The sequence below is a fragment of the Prionailurus viverrinus genome, chromosome A3 (assembly GCF_022837055.1).
Source record: "Prionailurus viverrinus isolate Anna chromosome A3, UM_Priviv_1.0, whole genome shotgun sequence".
In the NCBI taxonomy this organism is placed as follows: Eukaryota; Metazoa; Chordata; class Mammalia; order Carnivora; family Felidae; genus Prionailurus; species Prionailurus viverrinus.
The window spans coordinates 50,203,971-50,222,242 of record NC_062563.1 but is presented as its reverse complement, the minus strand read 5'-3'; the positions used below and the strand labels follow the sequence as shown (position 1 = coordinate 50,222,242).

The window sequence follows — 18,272 nt, the reverse complement described above, 5'->3', positions numbered from 1 at the left end:
TCAAGAGTTTCCACGAGCTGGGTTTAACTTCCTCCACTTGCTGCTCCTCTCCATCCAGGGTGGGGAGACTCAGTAGGAACGCCATCAGAGCGAGGCATGACGTATGACGCACTCCATGTTTTTGACTGGATCAAAGCAAGAAGTGGAGACAACCCTGTATATATTTGGGGTCATTCCCTAGGCACTGGGTGAGTTTGCAGCATGATAGAGCCTTGGGGGAACAGGTTTTCACAGGGCAACTTACTACCTGATCTCTCAAAGAGTGCCCTAGTGGCTTCTGGATCCGATGACACCCTTAGTCCCAGCAAGCCTTGTCCCTCATTCCCATGGTGGGGGCAGGGGATCAAGCACCACAGAAGACCATGAAGAGTTTGAGCTACTTTAACTCCTCAACCCAAGAAGTGACTTGAGACACACATGGGCAGTCGTGGGGTGGCCATCTCCCTCTGCAGGAAGGATGGGCACACTTGCCGTAAAAGTATGCCTCAGGGAGAGGTCTTCAGAGCAGAACAGGACAGGGCTGGAGTCCTGGATGCACTCGAGCTCTGCATCTCCTGGCTTTGGAGGGCAGGTGCTGGCTGGCAAGCCTGAGTGCCGGGGCTTTGATGGCATGCATTTAGCCTGTATTTGGCTTACCAGAGAACTTTGGGGAGGCAGCAGTGGGTGCTTTCCTTCCTACATCTGCCAAGACGAGAAGCAGTTTAATATTCCATTTGGGGCCGCCTGAACTGCTTCTGCTGATGTAAGGTCCAGAGTGTTTCTAAAAGGAGCACTGTTCTCAAGGCCCAGAGTCCCAAGACCTTCAGCAGCTGTCCCTTTTCCAACAGCCTTTCCTGTGGGTGCAGTGGCTGTGGCCCCCTTGTCCCCTTGCTTCTCACCTCAGACAGTGTGCTGCAGTTGGGTGGGTTCTATGGGCTGGGAAGTGCCGGGGAGAGTGAACCGTGTGCCTGCAGACAGGAGCCTGGGCAGAGTGAGGAGCAGGCAGTCCTGCCGTGGCTGTCTGCGTGGGACAGCAAGAGCCCTGGGGGCTCTCATCGCCATCCTTGTCAGAGGGTTTGGCTGATGGCAGGGGCAGCAGGGCCTACCACAGTCCTGGGGCATCTTTGTCCACACCCTCCCCCACCCCTGGAGCCCCACCAACCACTTCACAGATCCTACCTCTTCTCTGGGCACTTTCAAGACTAGAACAGTCTTGAAAACAATTTTTCCTTTAAACAGTCCTTTAAAACAATTTTTGTCATCATACAACTGAACTGTTTCTTCCTCCCTTCTCAGAGTGGCAACAAACCTGGTGCGGCGCCTGTGTGAGCGAGGTAGGGGCTTGTGTGTCAATGCGAGTCCTGGTTGTGTGGGCACAGCCTCCTCCTGGTCTTGGGGCCTGGGCAGGGCAGGCAGCATGTTTGAGAGGTGGGTGCTGGGACGAGCAGCACAGCAATAGCGTTTGGTGTCTTCTCGGAGTCCTGTGGGCTGGGCGTTGAGGCTGGGGTCTGGGCAGACCCTCAGCTGAACCAGGCCTGCCTTCCCCATGGATTCTCAAGTAGCTGGCAGAGTCTCCTCAGGGGTTGGGCTCCTGATACACAGTCCTAGGAGGTGTGGTTTGGGGAGCGAATCATGGTCACCCAAGTGTCCCCTGTGTGGGCCCCTTGCATGGGCACTTCCCGAGCACCAACCATGCAGGCTGGCTGGGCGGGCACCTGGGGTCCATGGTCCAGTCCCTCCCATAGTTCCCCCATGGGGGCTTCTTGCCCACCTCAGAGCTCCCTATTTGTTTTATTTATCTAGAGACGCCTCCCGATGCTCTTATATTGGAATCTCCATTCACTAATATCCGTGAAGAAGCTAAGAGCCATCCATTCTCAGTGGCAAGTACAGATATTATTAAAAATTGGCCTAGTTTCATTATTAAAATAATTACTATAAAGGAAACTTTTATGTAAATAAGTATAAAGTGAAAATAATGATAAAATATGATTTAAATATTCTAATGAATATAGATTTTATTAAAAATTAATCCTTGTTTAGTTTGGGGCACTGGCCTGACTACAGAGCTGTCTGGGAATGTTAAAACTCTACGGCCAGGGAGAAGGATGGGTTTACAGCTGGGTCATCTAAGGGCAGCAGGACCCCGAGGAGGCCTTGTTTCTGTGGCATGGTTTGCCTACCCGGCATCTTTGCCCCATGGGGTCCAGCCCGGGCTGGTAGCTGCTATCCTGGCTGCTTCCCCAGACATGGAGCTGGTGGGTGCACCTGCTCTCTGTCCACATGGATGGTGCTCAGCAAGCTGCCAGGCTCTCCCAGTCGTGTCTCCAGGTGATGCCCCAGGTAAACCCTACTGGGGATTCCAGAGTGAATCAGGCCCTCCTTACCTGTCAGGACCAAGGCCTTGGATCCTCTGGGGCTTCTCTGTGTCCTCTTCTGTCCCACTGCTTCTTGGCTGACCATGTGTTCTGGGGGGGGGGGGGGGGGGTTGGAGGGGGTGGCTTACCACCTGACCTCATGCTGCTCTGTTGCAGACCAGAGGAGTCCTTTATATAGTCTTACTTCTTTGATGTTGCTTTCACCCAAGTTACATGAATCCCTGTTTTCCCAGGGGTGGAAAACAGGGGCCTCAGAGGCCCTGATGTCTGTGGGAAGTATGGTCTCTGAGCCAGTCCCAACTGCTGCTCTGAGGTGTGGGAGCCCATTTTGTGGGCAACCCCACTATGGCCAGTCCAGGGTCCCTTCTAGAAGGGAGTCTGTGGTCCAGGGACAAGGGTGGCAGGGCAGCCCAGCACAGCTTTGGTGGGGCAACAGATCAGCCAGCTCAGAAGCAGAGGAGACCCCTGGGCACTCAACACCCTTGACTTCTCCATGGCTGTTTTAATTGATGCTTCTGCATGTTGTTTCCATGTCGCCTTCAGATATATCGATACTTCCCTGGGTTTGACTGGTTTTTCCTCGACCCCATTACAAGCAGTGGAATTAAATTTGCTAATGATGAAAAGTGAGTACTGTGGTAGAAAACCTCATTTTTGAATTTAGAAAAGCACCCCCAGGACTAGTCACTTTAATTAAATAGGATAGAATTCTGAATACTGGGGGTTCTTCTCTAACCATTTGACCTTCATAAAGGGCAGGTCAGGCTGACAGCTGCAACTTAGAGAAAGGGGATTTGAAGACTATGGCTTTAAAGCAATAGAAAGACAACATGCCCACATAGTTGTTTTATTTGTGAATAGTCCACCAAAACCAGAACTTCTGACAGGTTCTAAAGCAGTAATAGTAACTGTTACTCAAAAAATGACTGCCTCACCCATTTGATTTATGTTCGGTTATAGAAAGATGTTACAAAGTTCATTATTAAAAATATTTCTAAGGGTAGGGTGCCTGGGTGGCTCAGTCGGTTAAGCGTCTGACTTCAGCTCATGTCATGATCTCATGGTTTGTGGGTTTGAGCCCCATGTCGGTCTCTGTTGCTGACAGCTCAGAGTCTGGAGCCTGCTTCAGATTCTGTATCTTCCTCTCTCTCTGCTCCTCCCCCACTCGCACTCTGTCTCCCTCTCTCTCAAAAATAAATAAAAAACATTAAAAAAAAATGTTTCTAAGGGTACCTGGGTGGCTCAGTCAGTTAAACATTCTTGGTTTCGGCTCAGGTCATGACCTCACGGTTAGTGAGATCAAGCCCCAAGTGGGGCTCTGTGCTGATAGCATGGAGCCTTCTTGGGATTCTCTCTCTCTTCCTCTCTCTGCCCCTTCCCTGCTTGCACTCTCTCTGTCTCTCTCTCAAAATAGTGAATAAACTTAAAAAAAATAAGAAAGAATACTTGATTAAAAAAAATTTCTGTTAGGTCAACCAACAGTTAAAAATTCTAGTTAAGGATTCTTTCTTTGAACAATGTTCAGATTCTGTTGACGTTGTCTTTGTGATATCTTTATTTCATGGGTTTTAATCTCTTCAAAAAAAGTTAAAAGGAAAGGATAAAAATTCTTATCTAAATGTTCAGTTAGCATTTAAAGTCTACACTTTGAAACAGAATGTGAAAAAATGGAATATGTTTCCCCTTAATTATGTGTTTTGTTCTAAAAATAGAACAAACTAAAATTTGAGCAAACATAACCCCAAACCTGCTGGTTTGTAAATATTATTGTTTAGGAACTTAAAGAAGAGTTATCTGAATAAGCAAGATTGCTTCTAAAACCACAACAACAAGCACCACAGTGAGTGTTGGGTCCCGCTCCCAGCTGAGCATTAGGGGGCCAGCACTACTTCACCCACTGGAAGTCAGGAGCCCCCACTTGGGCAGCTTGGTTGCCAAATACTTGCTAAGGTGACAGCATAGGAACTAGGCCTTTCCCAGAGCGGGCAGAGGTTAGGACATACTACTTATTGGGGAAATTCTGCAAAGATGAGCCATTCCACTATCACAGTGTGACCCGCACACCAGAAATGCTCCTCCCTGGAAGCAGAACAGGGGGAGAGTGGGCATACGGGTGTGCCACTAGCAGAAGCGCAGACTTGCTGTCTGGGCTCGGCGTTGGTGGGGCGTCAGGCCTCCTGGCTCAGGTCCTGCCAGGTGGCAGGCTTGCCCAGTGCTGCCCTCATGGAGCCCCCAGATCAGAATGCAACCACCAGGACCAGGTGGGTGCCATATCTACCAGCTCACCTGAGAGCTTAGTGAGGGGCCGCCAAAAGACTCCGGGGCCTATCCAGTCCCACACCCCATCCATTATGTGGTTTATTGGAGGGTTTGAATTATGTGAACCTATTGAAAATGTTAATTTATTTGTAAACATTCAGGAGTACCTTAAATGTCCTTTTCAACAAAGACAAGTTAGAGGTTATGGACTTTTTTACCAACATATTGCTAGTCGCATTCATTTGCAATAAATTTCCTGGACCACCTAAGTTATTTGGTATGTAAATACTGTTTTGTAACTTGTTTAAGAAAGAGAGTGTGTGTGTTCATGTGCAAGTGGGGAGGTGGGGAGAGGATCTTAAGTAGGCTTCTGAGACCCTGAGATCATGACCTCAGCCAAAATCAAGAGTAGACACTCAACCGACCGGCCACCCAGGTGTCCCTGTTTTGTAACTTTTAAAGAATATGTCTAGTGGCAAAAATAATTATTTTCAATTTTCAGAAAATACACAGGGAGGGGCCAGATTTGGTGAGTGAATCCATCTCTAGACTTGACTGGATAGATGTTGGTAGAGATAGATGAGAAATCAACTTAGTTCTCTAGTGAAAAGCCCAGCAGAATTGTAGCTGTTGAACCACAGGCAGGGCTAGAGACTCCCAGGGTCCTGGTCTAGTGCCTTCTCCTCCCACAGTGTGAAGCACATCTCCTGCTCCCTGCTCATCCTGCATGCTGAGGACGACCCAGTGGTGCCCTTCCAGCTTGGCAGAAAGGTGGGTGTCAGGTGCTACCCCCGGTGTGGGCAGGCATCTAGCAGGCTCCCATTTGGGCCAGCTCGGCCTAGGCAGACGTGGAGGGAGTCCTGCTGCTGGCAGGTGCCCCTTGTGAGGAAGAGAACAGCAGGGGAGGTCAGCAGGATTGGGGTGGAGGCCAACGGTTGATGCCTTATCAGCAAAGGTAAGTTTGAGGGTGTGAACGTCTTTACCAGCACATTTGGTGATGGCCAGAGGAGACCTGAGAAGTAAGCAGATGGCTCCCGGTCCCTGTGCAGAGGTCTTGGGGTGACAGGGACTTCACTACCTGGTATTCAGCAGGAGGACTCACTCGTTGTTGGCTGGAGGGAAAGAACTCTCAAGGAGGAGGATGTGGCCCCACCTTGGCTCCAACATGGGGGTCTCAGTCAGTCACTGGTCACTTCATACAGACCTCTTGTCTGTTCTCTTGTTTTTGGGATTGGACTGATGACAGAAATGCCATGCTGTTGTGGGGCCTCCGTGTTTGCTTTTGCTGAGTTTGCTTTGCCTTTGCTGCCAGGAAGCAGCACTAGATGTGTAAGTGAGAGTGCTATGGGAGAGAGCACCACCTGGCATGGTGATGGTGAGGGACAGGGGCAGCCTAGAGGGAGTGAGGCCCGGGTGCCAGCAAGTTCCAGCAGGGCCAGGTCCCCTCCCTTCAGAGAGTGCAGGCACACAGGACTGCCCAGCAGCAGATACCCAGACCCACAGAGCTGAGCAGTCTCCAGGGTGGGAGGGATTGTGAGCCAACCTGCTGACTGACCTTGACCCCAACACACAGTGAAGTCTGAGGTGGATGCCCAGCATCCTCCACCAGTGGGACTTCTCCGGGCACTCTGGCCAGCATACCATTGCACAGCAGGCAGCTCTTCCTATAATGTGGGCTCATCCGCCTTGCTGCCCCCTGAGGAAAGGCCATCTGGGAGATAGGCATGAGGACAGAGGGTCTCAAACGTCAGGCCAAGGAGCCGAGGCTGGGCTGGGCTCCTGCTAGCACCCCTTTCCCCGGGCCAGGCCGTGCAGGCTGCAGCAGTGCTATTTGCTGGGAGCTTGGGTTGCTCTTTGGAGGCAGCAGCCACTCACTGGTCTCTATAGTGGGGAGACCACCAGGCAGGTTGCCCACAGGGCTGCCATCTGTGGGTGCTGACCCATCTCTTCCTCATCCCAGCTCTACAACATCGCTGCTCCATCTCGAAGCTTCCGAGACTTCAAAGTTCAGTTTATTCCCTTTCACTCAGACCTCGGCTACAGGCACAAGTATATCTACAAGAGCCCTGAGCTCCCTCGGATACTGAGGTGAGGAATTCTCCCCTCACCAGAAACTCGCCTGGGTGGTGACGGCTCAGGCCAGGCATGCAGCAGCCATAGCCTCTAAAGCTGCCTCAGTGGGGCCAGGAGTCACTGTGATTCAAGAGCCTTTCATCTCCATGGAGAGGGGTTGAGTGTTTATCACCCCTCCCTTCTGGACCATTCCCATGATCAGACAGGGCAGTGATTTCCCTGTGGTATGGGCTATGCGGCCTGCATGGACACCATGCTCAGGGGAGCATCCAGCATGTAGACATGCACCCCAGCCACTGCAGGTCAGGCCTCAGTCCCTTCCCACATACCTGTCAGGTCCTGCCCCTGTGCACACAGCACTTGGGAGACTCTGGGCTAGCTCTCAAAAGCTTATTTGTCCCCAGCTGCTTCTTGAAGGGAGGCTGTGCTCCTGGCTGCGTCATGATGGCCACTGTCCAGGGCCAGGACATGGGCTTTGGCCATGGGCAACCGTCTTGTGCCTGGGTGCAGAGCCCAAGCCTGAAGGGCAAGGCGGTGGCAAGGGGCAGTGTGGACTGGACACAGCCTGGCCCCACCCAGGAGCCCAGGCTTTTGTGCTGGGACCTATTCCATCACTCAGGCAGGTGCTGCCAAGCCTCCCTGCCTCCCACCTAAGGCGCAGGCAGCCTTCCACTTCCCGGCCCAGGTGTGAATTCACCTTCTTGGGGCAGCTGAGCATGGAAGTATTTGAATCAGGCATCTTGAATTTTATCCCATCACACTTCAGCTCTCTTGTGGCTGCCTTGGCAGGTCCAGAGGCAAAGCTGCATTTCTTTAGCAGTTTGCCATTTCCTGCATCATGGACCTGGGTTGCCAAGATGGGACTGTGAGCTGAGTGTGTGGGTTTGCTCTAGAGTTGTCATTTTCTCCAGCATAAAAGGAATATGATGCAGAAAATTTAGCTCAGAGTGTAGCTCAGAGTTTAGAACAAAGAATAGTAGCCTGTTACCTGGTCTTCATCCTACAGGGTTGGGATTTGACCAAGCCAATGCCATTGGTGACCTGTTTGTTTAACTCGGGCTTTCTGAGTAGGGGTGGTCCTCCAGTCTCCTTCTCAGGTGGGCCCTTTGAGGATCATAGGGGGCAGGACCTCTGGTGTGGGCTCAGGGTTTGGCTGATGGTTGTCCTCACCTGGTCTAGGGAATTCCTGGGGAAGTCAGAACCTGGGCGCCAGCACTGAGTCTTGCTGCCTAAAGGAGCATGAAGACCTCTGCCCTCCTCTCCTTCGCTCTGGCAGCCTGGCACTCTGGAGCCCAGGGGGTGCCAGCATCTTCGATGCCCCTGGAGAGAGGACTCGGATGCCAGCTGGGGCAGGCAGAGGAGGCCCCGGCAGACCTGAGGCACCTGCCCCAGATGGCTGGGAGCACGGATCCTTGTGGAAAACACAGATTGCAGGCATGTGATCCCCTCTCCCTCTTGTTGCCACTTAACCTGAGCTCTTGTTGGGAAGACAGGGACAGAGCAGGCCAGCCTCCAGCTGGTTGATCCCACACTTCCTGAGCTGGGCCTGGGGAGCCAAGTGCAGGAAGCATGGGGTATTGGGACCACGCTGAGCTTTCCAGCACCATTGGTGAGATTATGGGGAGATGGATTCATCTGTCCCTTCCTGGCACACACAGAATGGACTCTAATGGTTTGACTGGCCCCTCCCACCTGGAACACCCTGCTTGCCTACATAGGCCATCCCTCCCTCTTTGGGCGGGCCCCACCTCTCAGAGCGGGGGAGGTGCCCATGACCTGCACTTCCTCTGCTTTCTGCCCACCTGTCTGCCTAACCTGGCCTTAGACTGAGCATTTATTTAAGAATAAAATCGTGGTGGTGGTCTGTTTGTTGTGTTCTCAGTGATGTTTCCAGCTGGCCCCAGGCCATGCTGAGAGCCAGCCACATGGGAGGAGGTGCAGCTCTATAAGGCTAGGGACCCTGGGCATTCCTTTTCTCCCTTCTTCCAGATGTGGATAGAGGTCAACTCAAGGAGTGGTGTTGTCTCAGGGAAAGGTGTATTCATGGGGTCACTGTTTCTCCAGATGAGTTAGATGGCATAAAATTTAGGCTCTCTTCAACCTCACACTTAGCAAGCTTGCTGGATGTTGGTATTGATCAGCAGGCTCTTGGGTTTCACCCACAGACCCCAAGCAAGCCCCTGGCAGGGGTCCATGAAAGAACTTGGGGTCCTGGAGTGCAGGGTTTCTAGTTCTGGCCCATGAGCACCACCTCAATTATTCACTGGGGGTGGCTCTTTTGGTATTCAGCTTTTTTGCCAAACCAGTCTCCCCTGCAGTTCTGCTGCCTCCACCTGGCACCCTCTAAATATCCTGCTTCTCACCACTGGGTGCTGGTAAAGGGCCAGATTCTTACGTCTGGGCTCAGTAACCTGGGAATGAGAAGGTTCATGGCTTAAGAAGAAAGAAGGTTTCAAGCTGCCCCCACAGGGGACTGTCCTACCCTTGCTGTGCAAGTACAGAGGTGTGACCCAGACCAGAGGATGTAAACCCACCTGGGACCCGATTCTTCTGATGGTGGGACTTTCTCCTAGGTCCTAAGGCTCTGGGACTGTCTAGTCTTGGCAGCTGAAAAATTCCCTGGGGGGTATGGAGGGCCTTGTTCACCAGTCTACCTGTTCTTCAAGGTCATAGGCCATTGTTAGCAGCTGTGGGCAGGCTAGGGGGCCCAGAGGTCAACACTCGTTATACCTCCTTAATGAAGCACCTTCAAGCTGCCTACAGTGATTCTCATGCTGGGGAAATCACACCGTTCTTAAATAGGTTGAAATGTGAACAGACTCCTAAAGTCAGTTTATGTCCGAATATTTATTTTCCTCTTATTGGACGGGTTCCCTGCTGACTCCTGGCATCTAATTTGGGTGTGAGCACTGCCTGCAAGACACCAACCCATCCCCAGGGTGCATGTTTTGCACCTATCAGAGCTGGGGCACATGGCCCCATCCCGTAGTGTCTTCCTGTGTAACTGCTCTGCGTATTGCGCCCATTGGACCTGACAGCCCTTCCTCAGACATGGCACCCTCTTCTGGCTCTATCACGGAGGCCCTGAGACAGAGCCGCCTTTCCAGCCCACTTCCATCAGTGACACGATGTGACCTGCTGGCACGTGGTCTCAGACCCAGCCCACCTGGGTGAGCCAGTCTTCACCCTATTTAACATTTTGTGTGTGTGTGAGCTGCCTCAGATCTTCATGGGGTGGGCTGGGGGATAGGATATGAAGTAAAATACAAGTGTTGGTATTTTGACAGGTGGACTGAAGAGGAGAAAGCACTAAAGAGGCAGTAAGCACTGGAGGGGCAGTTGCTGGGCCATTGGGTCAGCTAATCAGGTCCAAACACCCCCACCTGCTGGCTTCTATTAACTAAACCTATGATGGCCTAGGACAGATGTAACCACTGATGGTTACAAAACCAATCATTGAAGAAAAAAAAAGATCAAGACATGCACAGCTGTAAATTTTTCAGTTAATACGCATGTCCTGGGGCACCTGGCTGGCTCCGTCGGTAGAGCATCCCACTCTTGATCCCAGGGCCGTTGAGTTGAAGCCCTACATTGGGCAAGGAGCCTACTTAAAAAATATGCAGGGGGTGCCTGGGTGTCTCAGGTTGAGTGGCTCTTGATTTCAGTTCAGGTCATGATCTCACGATTCCTGGGATCGACTCCAGAGTAGGGCTCTGCGCTGACAGAGTGGAGCCTACTTGGGATTCTCTCCCCCTCTCTGCCCCTCCCCTGCTCGTACTCTCTCTCAAAATAAAAAAAAACTAAGCATGTCCCCAGACCCAAGACCACCTCAGCAGGGCCCATGGTGCCCCAGTGGCCTGCAGTTCTCAGGTTCTTTGTGTAACAACCCCAAGTTCATGTCTCTCCTGGACTTTGATTCAGCCTGCAGGTACACAATTTAGGGGGAAATGCTCTGGTTTTTTGGAGCATTCCACTTTCCAGGGCCAGGAGTGGGTGGCAGAAGACAGGTGCAAAAAGAACCAATGCAATTTGCACCCAAAATGCCAACACACAGATAACAGTTTATGAAGATTTGACGATTCTTTTGTGAGCTGGCAGTTCAGCACACATACTCTTAAGTCCCACTCACAGCTGGGATAGGAGAATGTGGTCTGTCCTTAATCCCACAGTGATGGGCTGTTACAGCGGAGGGTCTGAGGCCCACACCACCCAACTCCCACCCTGCTCTCAGCGCAGAATAAAACAGTTCAGGTCAACCAAGCACAGGCAGGAAGGTTTAATCATTTTCTCACACAAGGCAGTAACAGCAAGTGGCACAGTGATGGGTCCACATGTGGCCTAAGAAATGGGGCAGCAGAGGGTGTCATGGATTCAACCACAGCCTCGGAATGTGGGCCTCCCCACCAGACCTCTGCAGCTCTGGTGAAGTGTGCATGTGAGCAAATCCTCCATGGCCTGGTTCTGTGAGCAGTCAGGACCCAGGGTGAGGGCAGAGCCCTGTGCCACTGAGATCCAGCATGCAAGGAGGCAGAGCCTTGGGAAGGGTGCTTCCCACCCGTGTCTCCAATAAGCCTGCAGTGAAGCATGCCAGGCTGCTTCCTGGCTCTTTCCTCTGGGCAGCTGAGAGGGGCTCACCCACCCTTACGGCCACCAGCCTGCCATCCAGGCAGAGTGGAAAAGTGGGCTCCCTTCTGGGCCTGCTCAGTCCTTTTCCTAGACCACCTTGGTTGTACTGGTAGACAGGGAGGGAGACAGGAGACTAGTCTCATGTGTAAGACAGGAGACATAGCCCCCAGGACAGGGCAGGGGTACAAGGAGGGCATGGATCTGCAGCAGGGGCTGGGCTATCAGCCTTTCCAGCAAAGGCAATGACTCCATCCCAGGCCCCCAGGGCTGGGCCAACCCAGGACAAAATTTCAGAAGTACAATTTTTAGTTGCTAAAACGAGAAAAGGCTTCAGCTACTTTCATTTTCCTGTGAAGTTAATTTTTCTCTTGAAAAAGCAAAACCAAGCTAACTTTGCATCAGCCAGCCTTGTCCTAGCCCAAATCCCCGAAATGCCAGACACAGGTGTCCTCATCCATGTGATCCTCACTCATCCAGGGCCCCTTTATCTGATCAGTCTGGAAACTTGGGCCAAAGCACCTACATAGCAGTTGCAGACTTGGCTTGGAGTACTGGACCCTCCCAGCACAGCCAGGAGCACAGCTGGGCCAGGGAGGTCAGAAACCCACACCAGCTGGGTAGCCCATGTAGTGCAGAAACACATAGTTCCCCAGGCTTTGCCACAGCTACCTGCCCAGACCCCAGAATCCAAAAGCTCAAAACTAAAAACAAGCTCACTGCAAGGTGCATGCAAGGTCTCAGAGGAGCCCAGCAGGTGGCTCCACCTTCCCCACCTCCTTGGGACAGGTGGGCTGAAGCTGCGGGGCCAGCTGCCCTGGTCAGTGCTGTGAGCCCCAATTTCCTGCAGAAAACTGGGAACATCTCATTCTTTACACCTTGCCTTCCTTTCCCACCCCAAGCCACCACCACGATCCCCATGGCCCTCCAGAAACAGCACTGAAACAGCAAGGCCACTGCCAGGGCTCCTAATCCTTGGGGAGATTGGGGGGTGGGATCTGCAGGTCAGAGGGCTCCACGCCCCAGATGTCCCGGGCATACTCTGTGATGGTCCGGTCACTGGAGAACTTGCCTGAGCAGGCAATGTTCCTGATGACCTTCTTGGTCCACTCCCTGGGGTTCTGCAGAGGGAAGGAGAGGCTGAGTAATCCTAGGCACCACATAAGACAACCTGCACTTCCAGAACTTCAGGACTGTTCCCAGATGAGCTCTTAGCCCCTGGGAAGCTTGATGAACAAAGAGGAAATTGCAATCAACAGCTCACTCAAATGGGGGGACCCACCAACCAGAAAAGCTACCAGATGATTAGATACAAGGGCAAGGAGTCTGAGAAGGTCCCGGACCTCAAAATGCACCACGTCCTCTGGGGCATGGCCCACCATGACAAAGAAATACCACCAGGTGAGTACTTGCCACTGGCTGGATCCAGGGAAAATGACCAGGTGGTCTCCCATCCACAGCTTCCCCCAGAGCCTGGCAACCACCCCTAGACTGAGCCAGCACCAAGAGGAGTCTTCCCGAAAGGGCACACTCTGCTGAGGTCTGGGTCAGAGGAGCAAAGGATCCCCCCAGAGCCCTGCCTAGTCACTCAGTTTCCCATCTCCCCCCCCCCCCCACCCATTCTTTCATGGGTCCCGAAGGACAGACAGCTTTCCTAAGGGCAGGGGGTGGGGGCCAGAACAGCAACAAATCAGAAATACAAATCCCACAGGCTTGTCCAAGAACCTGGGAAACAATCCATCCAACCCACAACTCTGCAGTCACACCATGGTAGCCAGAGTCCTCTCCTACTGCCTCCCCTCCCCACCCCCAGGAAAGGGGAGAGAAGAGGGCACCAAGGGACATCCTCGAGACCCCACATGGAGACACTCACTCCCCCAGGGACACTGGCCAGCACATGCTCCACAAAGAAAACAGGACCTCCTTTGTCCACTTTTACCAAGGAGTAGGGAGCTGGCTGCAGTGGTCCTGCCCTAAAAAGGCTGCTCCTCACAGCTATGGGTCCCTCACTCTACTTAACATTGAAGCTCACACTTTTACAAGGAAGCATTCCCATTCTCATTTTTAAACACAGGCTTTCTGTGTGCACATACAAGTCTTCCTGGCTCCACACCTGCTCCCTGCACCCTCCTGATCATAGCCACATGGGAGTGCAGACCACAGGCTGAGGCATCGCCCATTGCCTCTGCCGTCTGTAGGAAGGAAACTCCTGTCCTGCTCACTTGTGTTCTGCGGCAGCTGCTCAGAGGCTGCGTGGAAACGTGCCAGTGTGGACAGCGGCCTGGTCCCAGGGGCACTAGCCTTTACCAGGGGCGAGCAGAGAGATGGCTAAGTCAGTCTGAGTGGAAGCAGCCCCATTCAGCCTGAGTCCATGATGCAGCTCAATGGTGAACTATGACCTCCCGGGACTGGACCTCATAGATGTCCCCTGCTGCTACCCTGCCAGGGCCACCCCCACCAGCTCTGGGGCCCGAGAACCATACCCTGTACAGCTGGTCCACCTGGGCCTGGCATGCCACATACGCTTCATAATCTGCAAACACTTTGAACCTGAAATGGGAGACAAGAGAGTGGTCCACCGTGGCAGGTGGTCAGGAAACAGGTCCCAGCCATCCAGGTCCTCACACTTTAGGATGACAGAGCCCACCTGGCCACAGAGGTGGCTCTAATGAGCAATACTTTTGTCCTGGGGTACTATTCTATAAAATCCTTGTTTTAAGCCTATGTTTCTTTAAAGAAGTGGGTGTTTCCAATGCACCCTCTCCGTGCATGTGGGGTAGAGCCGCACAGGCTGAGAGGCTTCCTGCGGACTCCATCTCCCAGGTGAGGGGGCACAGGATGACAGTGAGGCTCTACGCAGCCATCTGTTCCCAGGTCTAACTGGGCCAAAAATTGGTGGTCTAGAGAAAGGATGTTGTGGGTAAAAATGTAGGATTTATGAACACAGAAATGCGTTTTTGTTTATGATGGAGTCACAGGGACAGTTCATGAAACTGCTAAATTTTTCCTTGATCACAGACTGAGCCAGGGCCCAGCTCCCAGCCATGTATGTGTGGGGCTGCAATCTGATCTGACACCAGCTCACAGCACTCACGGGAAGAACAATAGACAAAACCAATCCAAAGGCAACTGAGAGTGGAACAGAGGTCAATTCTCAGCATTTGCCAGATTCAAGGATTCTTACCAACAGGGTGGAGCAAAGAACTGTCAAAAGAGGGCAAGTGGCATTGCTGACCTGCTGTAAATTAGTGAGTCTGTAAATGTGGATGTTATAATCAGGGAGAGTTGTGTTGTAAAAAACCATTAACTACATCGTACTTTATGTCACAAGTTAATTCCATTTTAACCACTCTGTGTCACCACCGGCCAACATTTGCCTCAGCTGGGACTGCAGGACCATGACTGTGGAGGCACAGTGCCCCTCACCCCCCATTTCCCGGAGGTTTCTGGTGTGTCCTGCCCAGACTCCTGTTCTCCCCGGGGAAGAGAGGACTCAGGAAATGCCTCCAGGCAGCCCCATCTGAAACCACCTTCTGCTTGTCATGCCGTTCCGGGGGTCAGCCAGTGCTGGGGGGCCTAGGGCCAGATCATGAACCAGCAATCCCTACCACCAGGGTCCCCCAGCATTCAAGCACCTCCAGAGACCACAGCAGGCCCTGGGTATAGCATGTCAAGGTTGGCGGCCTGAGGCTCTGCCCATGGGCTGGGGTAGGGAGCCAGCCTCACCTCGGTCCAGGGTCACTCCCAAAGTGCAGTCTTGAGCCCACCAGGAGGACCCATCTATCTGACCAGCCAGTGGGGAAGGACATAAGGACAAACCTGTCGTGGTTCAGCAGCATGTTGACAATGTCCCTGAAGCAGTCTGGATCCTTGGGAGAGAAGAAACCACTGCTGATCTGGTCCACGGCCTGCTTCAGCTCGGGCAGGCGGTCGTAGTACTCTCTGGCATTGTACCTGTGGGGAGGTGGGGCCAAGTGTCAGCCTTCAGGGTGAGCTGCAGGGCTGTTTGTACTGGGTACCTTCCTGGTCCAAGACTGCTCCAGGCTCCAGGCCCAAGTGCTGCTGGGCCCTGCAGTGATGTGCTGGGTGTGCAGAATGAATCCCACCGGCTCCTTGTGATTGCTGGAAGACACACAATCACTGGCATGGCACTATCATACTCCTACAGGAGGCTGCTTGAGAACTGGCCTGCTGCATGCCATCTCCACCCCACCTTGCTGCACCCTGCCCTTAACGATGCCCCCTGCTTCCTGCCACCACCCTGCCCCCTGCCACTGGGACAATGAAGAAGGAAATGAAGCATAAACCAGACACAACCAGACCCAACAGTCCTTGGCCATCAGGGAGTTGGGGAGGGAAGCATGGAGCAGATATGCAGTCTCAGGACACGGGATGGAGCAGAAAGCCCAAATAAGGGGCAGGTAGGAAAGGGCACATGGGGCAGTGTACTCTCAAGCTGAGACATCTAACTCACCTTTAAGCTGTGACTTTTTAGGTGACATTTGGGTTTTCACCCGGCTGGTGCCTGAGGCCTCACCAACTCCCCTGAGGGCTTTTAGACAATTAGGCAATACTGTCTTTTCTTTTTAATTATTGCTCAGAATCAGGCTAGGGCCAGACTCAAGAGTGTCCACAGTCATGATCAAGAGTGTCCAAGGTCATGAAACATGAGGAAAGGCTGAGAAAATGTCACAGACCAGAGGAGACAGGAGACCTGCTATCTAAACACAGAGGGGTGCCCTGGAAGGGATCCTAGGACAGAAAAGGACATTCATGGGAAACACTAAGTATGGACGTTAATAAATAACAATGCACCACTATTGGTTACCTAATTTTGATAACGTATGACTCTAATTAGGAAGATGTAAGCAACAGGGGAGATGGCAGAAGGGTCTATAGGACTCTGTGCTATCTTTGCAACTTGTCTGTAAACGTGAAACTATTCCAAGGGTTACTTTACAGAATCTGGCCAGAGAATCTCAGCAGTAGCTCAGCCCCAAATCCCCACACTGGCTGAGTGCTCAGAGGTTTCCCTCCAGAGACCAGAACCTTCTACCTTTTTGAAAAGACTCACTCTGGACCCCAGGGACTGGGCCCATGGAGACAAGCACAGAGTAGCCAGCTCCCACCCAAGCCAGCCTCCCAGGACAGCTGGTGGGGTGCTCAGGCCAGGAGCAGGCTCAGCCAGCATGCCCACAGCCACCCCCACCTGCCAGGCGGGCATCTCCCCCAGCAAGCGCAGGCCTGGCTCCCAGAGCCCTCTTGGCACCCCCAACCCCCAGTGTTCCAAGCAGTGTCTGGGATGCTGCAGTGCCCCTGATGGCACAGGAAGGAATACACACCCTTTCCGGTCCAGGGCCTCGACGTCTTCTACACGCATGCCAAAGATGAAGAGGTTCTCAGCCCCAGCTTCCTCAGCCATTTCCACGTTGGCGCCATCCATCGTGCCAATGGTGAGGGCCCCATTGAGCATGAACTTCATGTTGCCCGTGCCCGAGGCCTCGGTGCCCGCAGTGGAGATCTGCTGTGACAGGTCTGCGGCAGGGATCACTGCAAGCAGGTGGGCAAGAAGGTGCATCACCACAGACCGCTCACAGCATGGCAGCAATGGGAACTGTGCAAGACACCACACGCCCACTGCTGGCGTTCCCAGAGCAGGTGCCATCTCCCACCCACTCCAGGATGGGCCTGAGCCCTGCAGCCCACCCTGCCCACCTATTAAGGGCTTCCCTTCCTGATCCAGGGCAGCCTGAGGTCAAGATGGTGACTCCTGAAGAGAAGACCCCAGGTAGCAAAGGACCTTTGTTCTAGAACCTTCCAGGGACCAGGCCCAACCATACTTTGGGGTCCCCTGGTTCTTGCTTTTGATGTCATTATTCTCTTTCATCCTGACAGCACTTCTGTCTCATGCCATCAGCCCATAAGTCTCTTCAGAGCACTTCAAAAGGAAACTGGACTCTTAAAGAACCAGAGAACTAGGAAGGCAGGGGCAATTTCCTTGTGTTCACATGCGCACGAGTCACTCTGTGCTGTTTGCAGACTGGGCCCAACCAGCCACAACGATGACCCAAATGCAGTGGCCCTGAGGTGTCTCCAAAGGGTGGGCTCCCTGTGCCTCCAAGACATGATGGATGGGAAAGCCTCATCTTCCCACCCTGCCTTGGCATCCCTGCCCCCACATTCTCAGCTTGTCCATGGAGCTGATGCTGCTTCCCCAGCCCAGTGGCTGGCACTCAGGGTCCGTGAAGAGTGAAGTCCAGCTCTTCTTCAAGGTCAAGCCCAGGAGCCAAGATAAAGAGATACAGGCATCTCTGGCCCCCATGCAGCTCCACACTGAAGGCAGAGGGACACGAGCAAATGTGACAGTGGACACATTGCTGCAGCAAGTTTAAGACCCCAGCTCTGAGGCCCTAGACCAGGTACCCCAAGACCAGTTCTGAAGATGCCCAGGAGCCAGCTGGTCCCATGTAACAGTGAGGAGGGGGAGTTCCACGTGCAAAGGGCAGTAAGATGTGCCAGAAGCTCAGTGAAGAACTAAGCACATTACTGACCCTGAACCGCATATGGTCTGTGACAGCAGAGGGACCAGAGAGACGGTTCAATGACCTGGCTGAGCTGTCAGGAGAGGGGAGCATGTCTGCCTGCACGTCGTTACTCAGCACAGCAGGCAGCAGCTGATCTGTGTGAGCTGCAGAGGTGCCTGCTACTCAGAGCCAGAATTCCAGGCTCAGGTTTCCCATCACCTGGTTGGGCAAATCACCTTCCTGCCAGGGTCTCCACAAGTGGCCAGTTTAGAAAGGCCTGTCCAGGTCAGGAAAGCCACGCTCCAAGGCACATTTGGCTGCAGGAACTTCTCCAGATGACAGCACACATCCTTGAAGGAGCAGCCCCAGCCTGAACTCTCACCAAAGGGCTGGGTTGTCAGGCCTCGGGCTGCTCTCGGAAAGGACCAAAGAGGCA

General features: G+C 53.0%; 2 protein-coding genes across 6 annotated transcripts in view; one reads left to right on the top strand and one right to left on the bottom strand.

The window, feature by feature from the left end:
- The window catches only part of ABHD12 (abhydrolase domain containing 12, lysophospholipase), a 90,123-nt gene extending 81,570 nt beyond the window's left edge, over window positions 1-8,553 (top strand). For all 3 annotated transcript variants that reach the window (XM_047852843.1, XM_047852842.1, XM_047852844.1), the window contains exons 7-13: window positions 59-188; window positions 1,276-1,313; window positions 1,783-1,862; window positions 2,901-2,983; window positions 5,309-5,387; window positions 6,577-6,704; window positions 7,869-8,553. In XM_047852843.1, the coding sequence (XP_047708799.1) occupies window positions 59-188; window positions 1,276-1,313; window positions 1,783-1,862; window positions 2,901-2,983; window positions 5,309-5,387; window positions 6,577-6,704; window positions 7,869-7,908 (578 nt within the window). In that variant the 3' untranslated portion in view covers window positions 7,909-8,553. The remainder of the gene's footprint in view (window positions 1-58; window positions 189-1,275; window positions 1,314-1,782; window positions 1,863-2,900; window positions 2,984-5,308; window positions 5,388-6,576; window positions 6,705-7,868) is intronic.
- A 2,397-nt stretch (window positions 8,554-10,950) lies between these two features.
- Window positions 10,951-18,272, bottom strand: part of PYGB (glycogen phosphorylase B) — a 60,225-nt gene continuing 52,903 nt past the window's right edge. For all 3 annotated transcript variants that reach the window (XM_047852014.1, XM_047852013.1, XM_047852015.1), the window contains 4 exons: window positions 16,655-16,862; window positions 15,132-15,266; window positions 13,796-13,862; window positions 10,951-12,433 (listed from right to left, as the gene is read on the bottom strand). In XM_047852014.1, coding sequence (XP_047707970.1) covers window positions 12,281-12,433; window positions 13,796-13,862; window positions 15,132-15,266; window positions 16,655-16,862 — 563 coding nt within the window. In that variant the 3' untranslated portion in view covers window positions 10,951-12,280. The remainder of the gene's footprint in view (window positions 12,434-13,795; window positions 13,863-15,131; window positions 15,267-16,654; window positions 16,863-18,272) is intronic.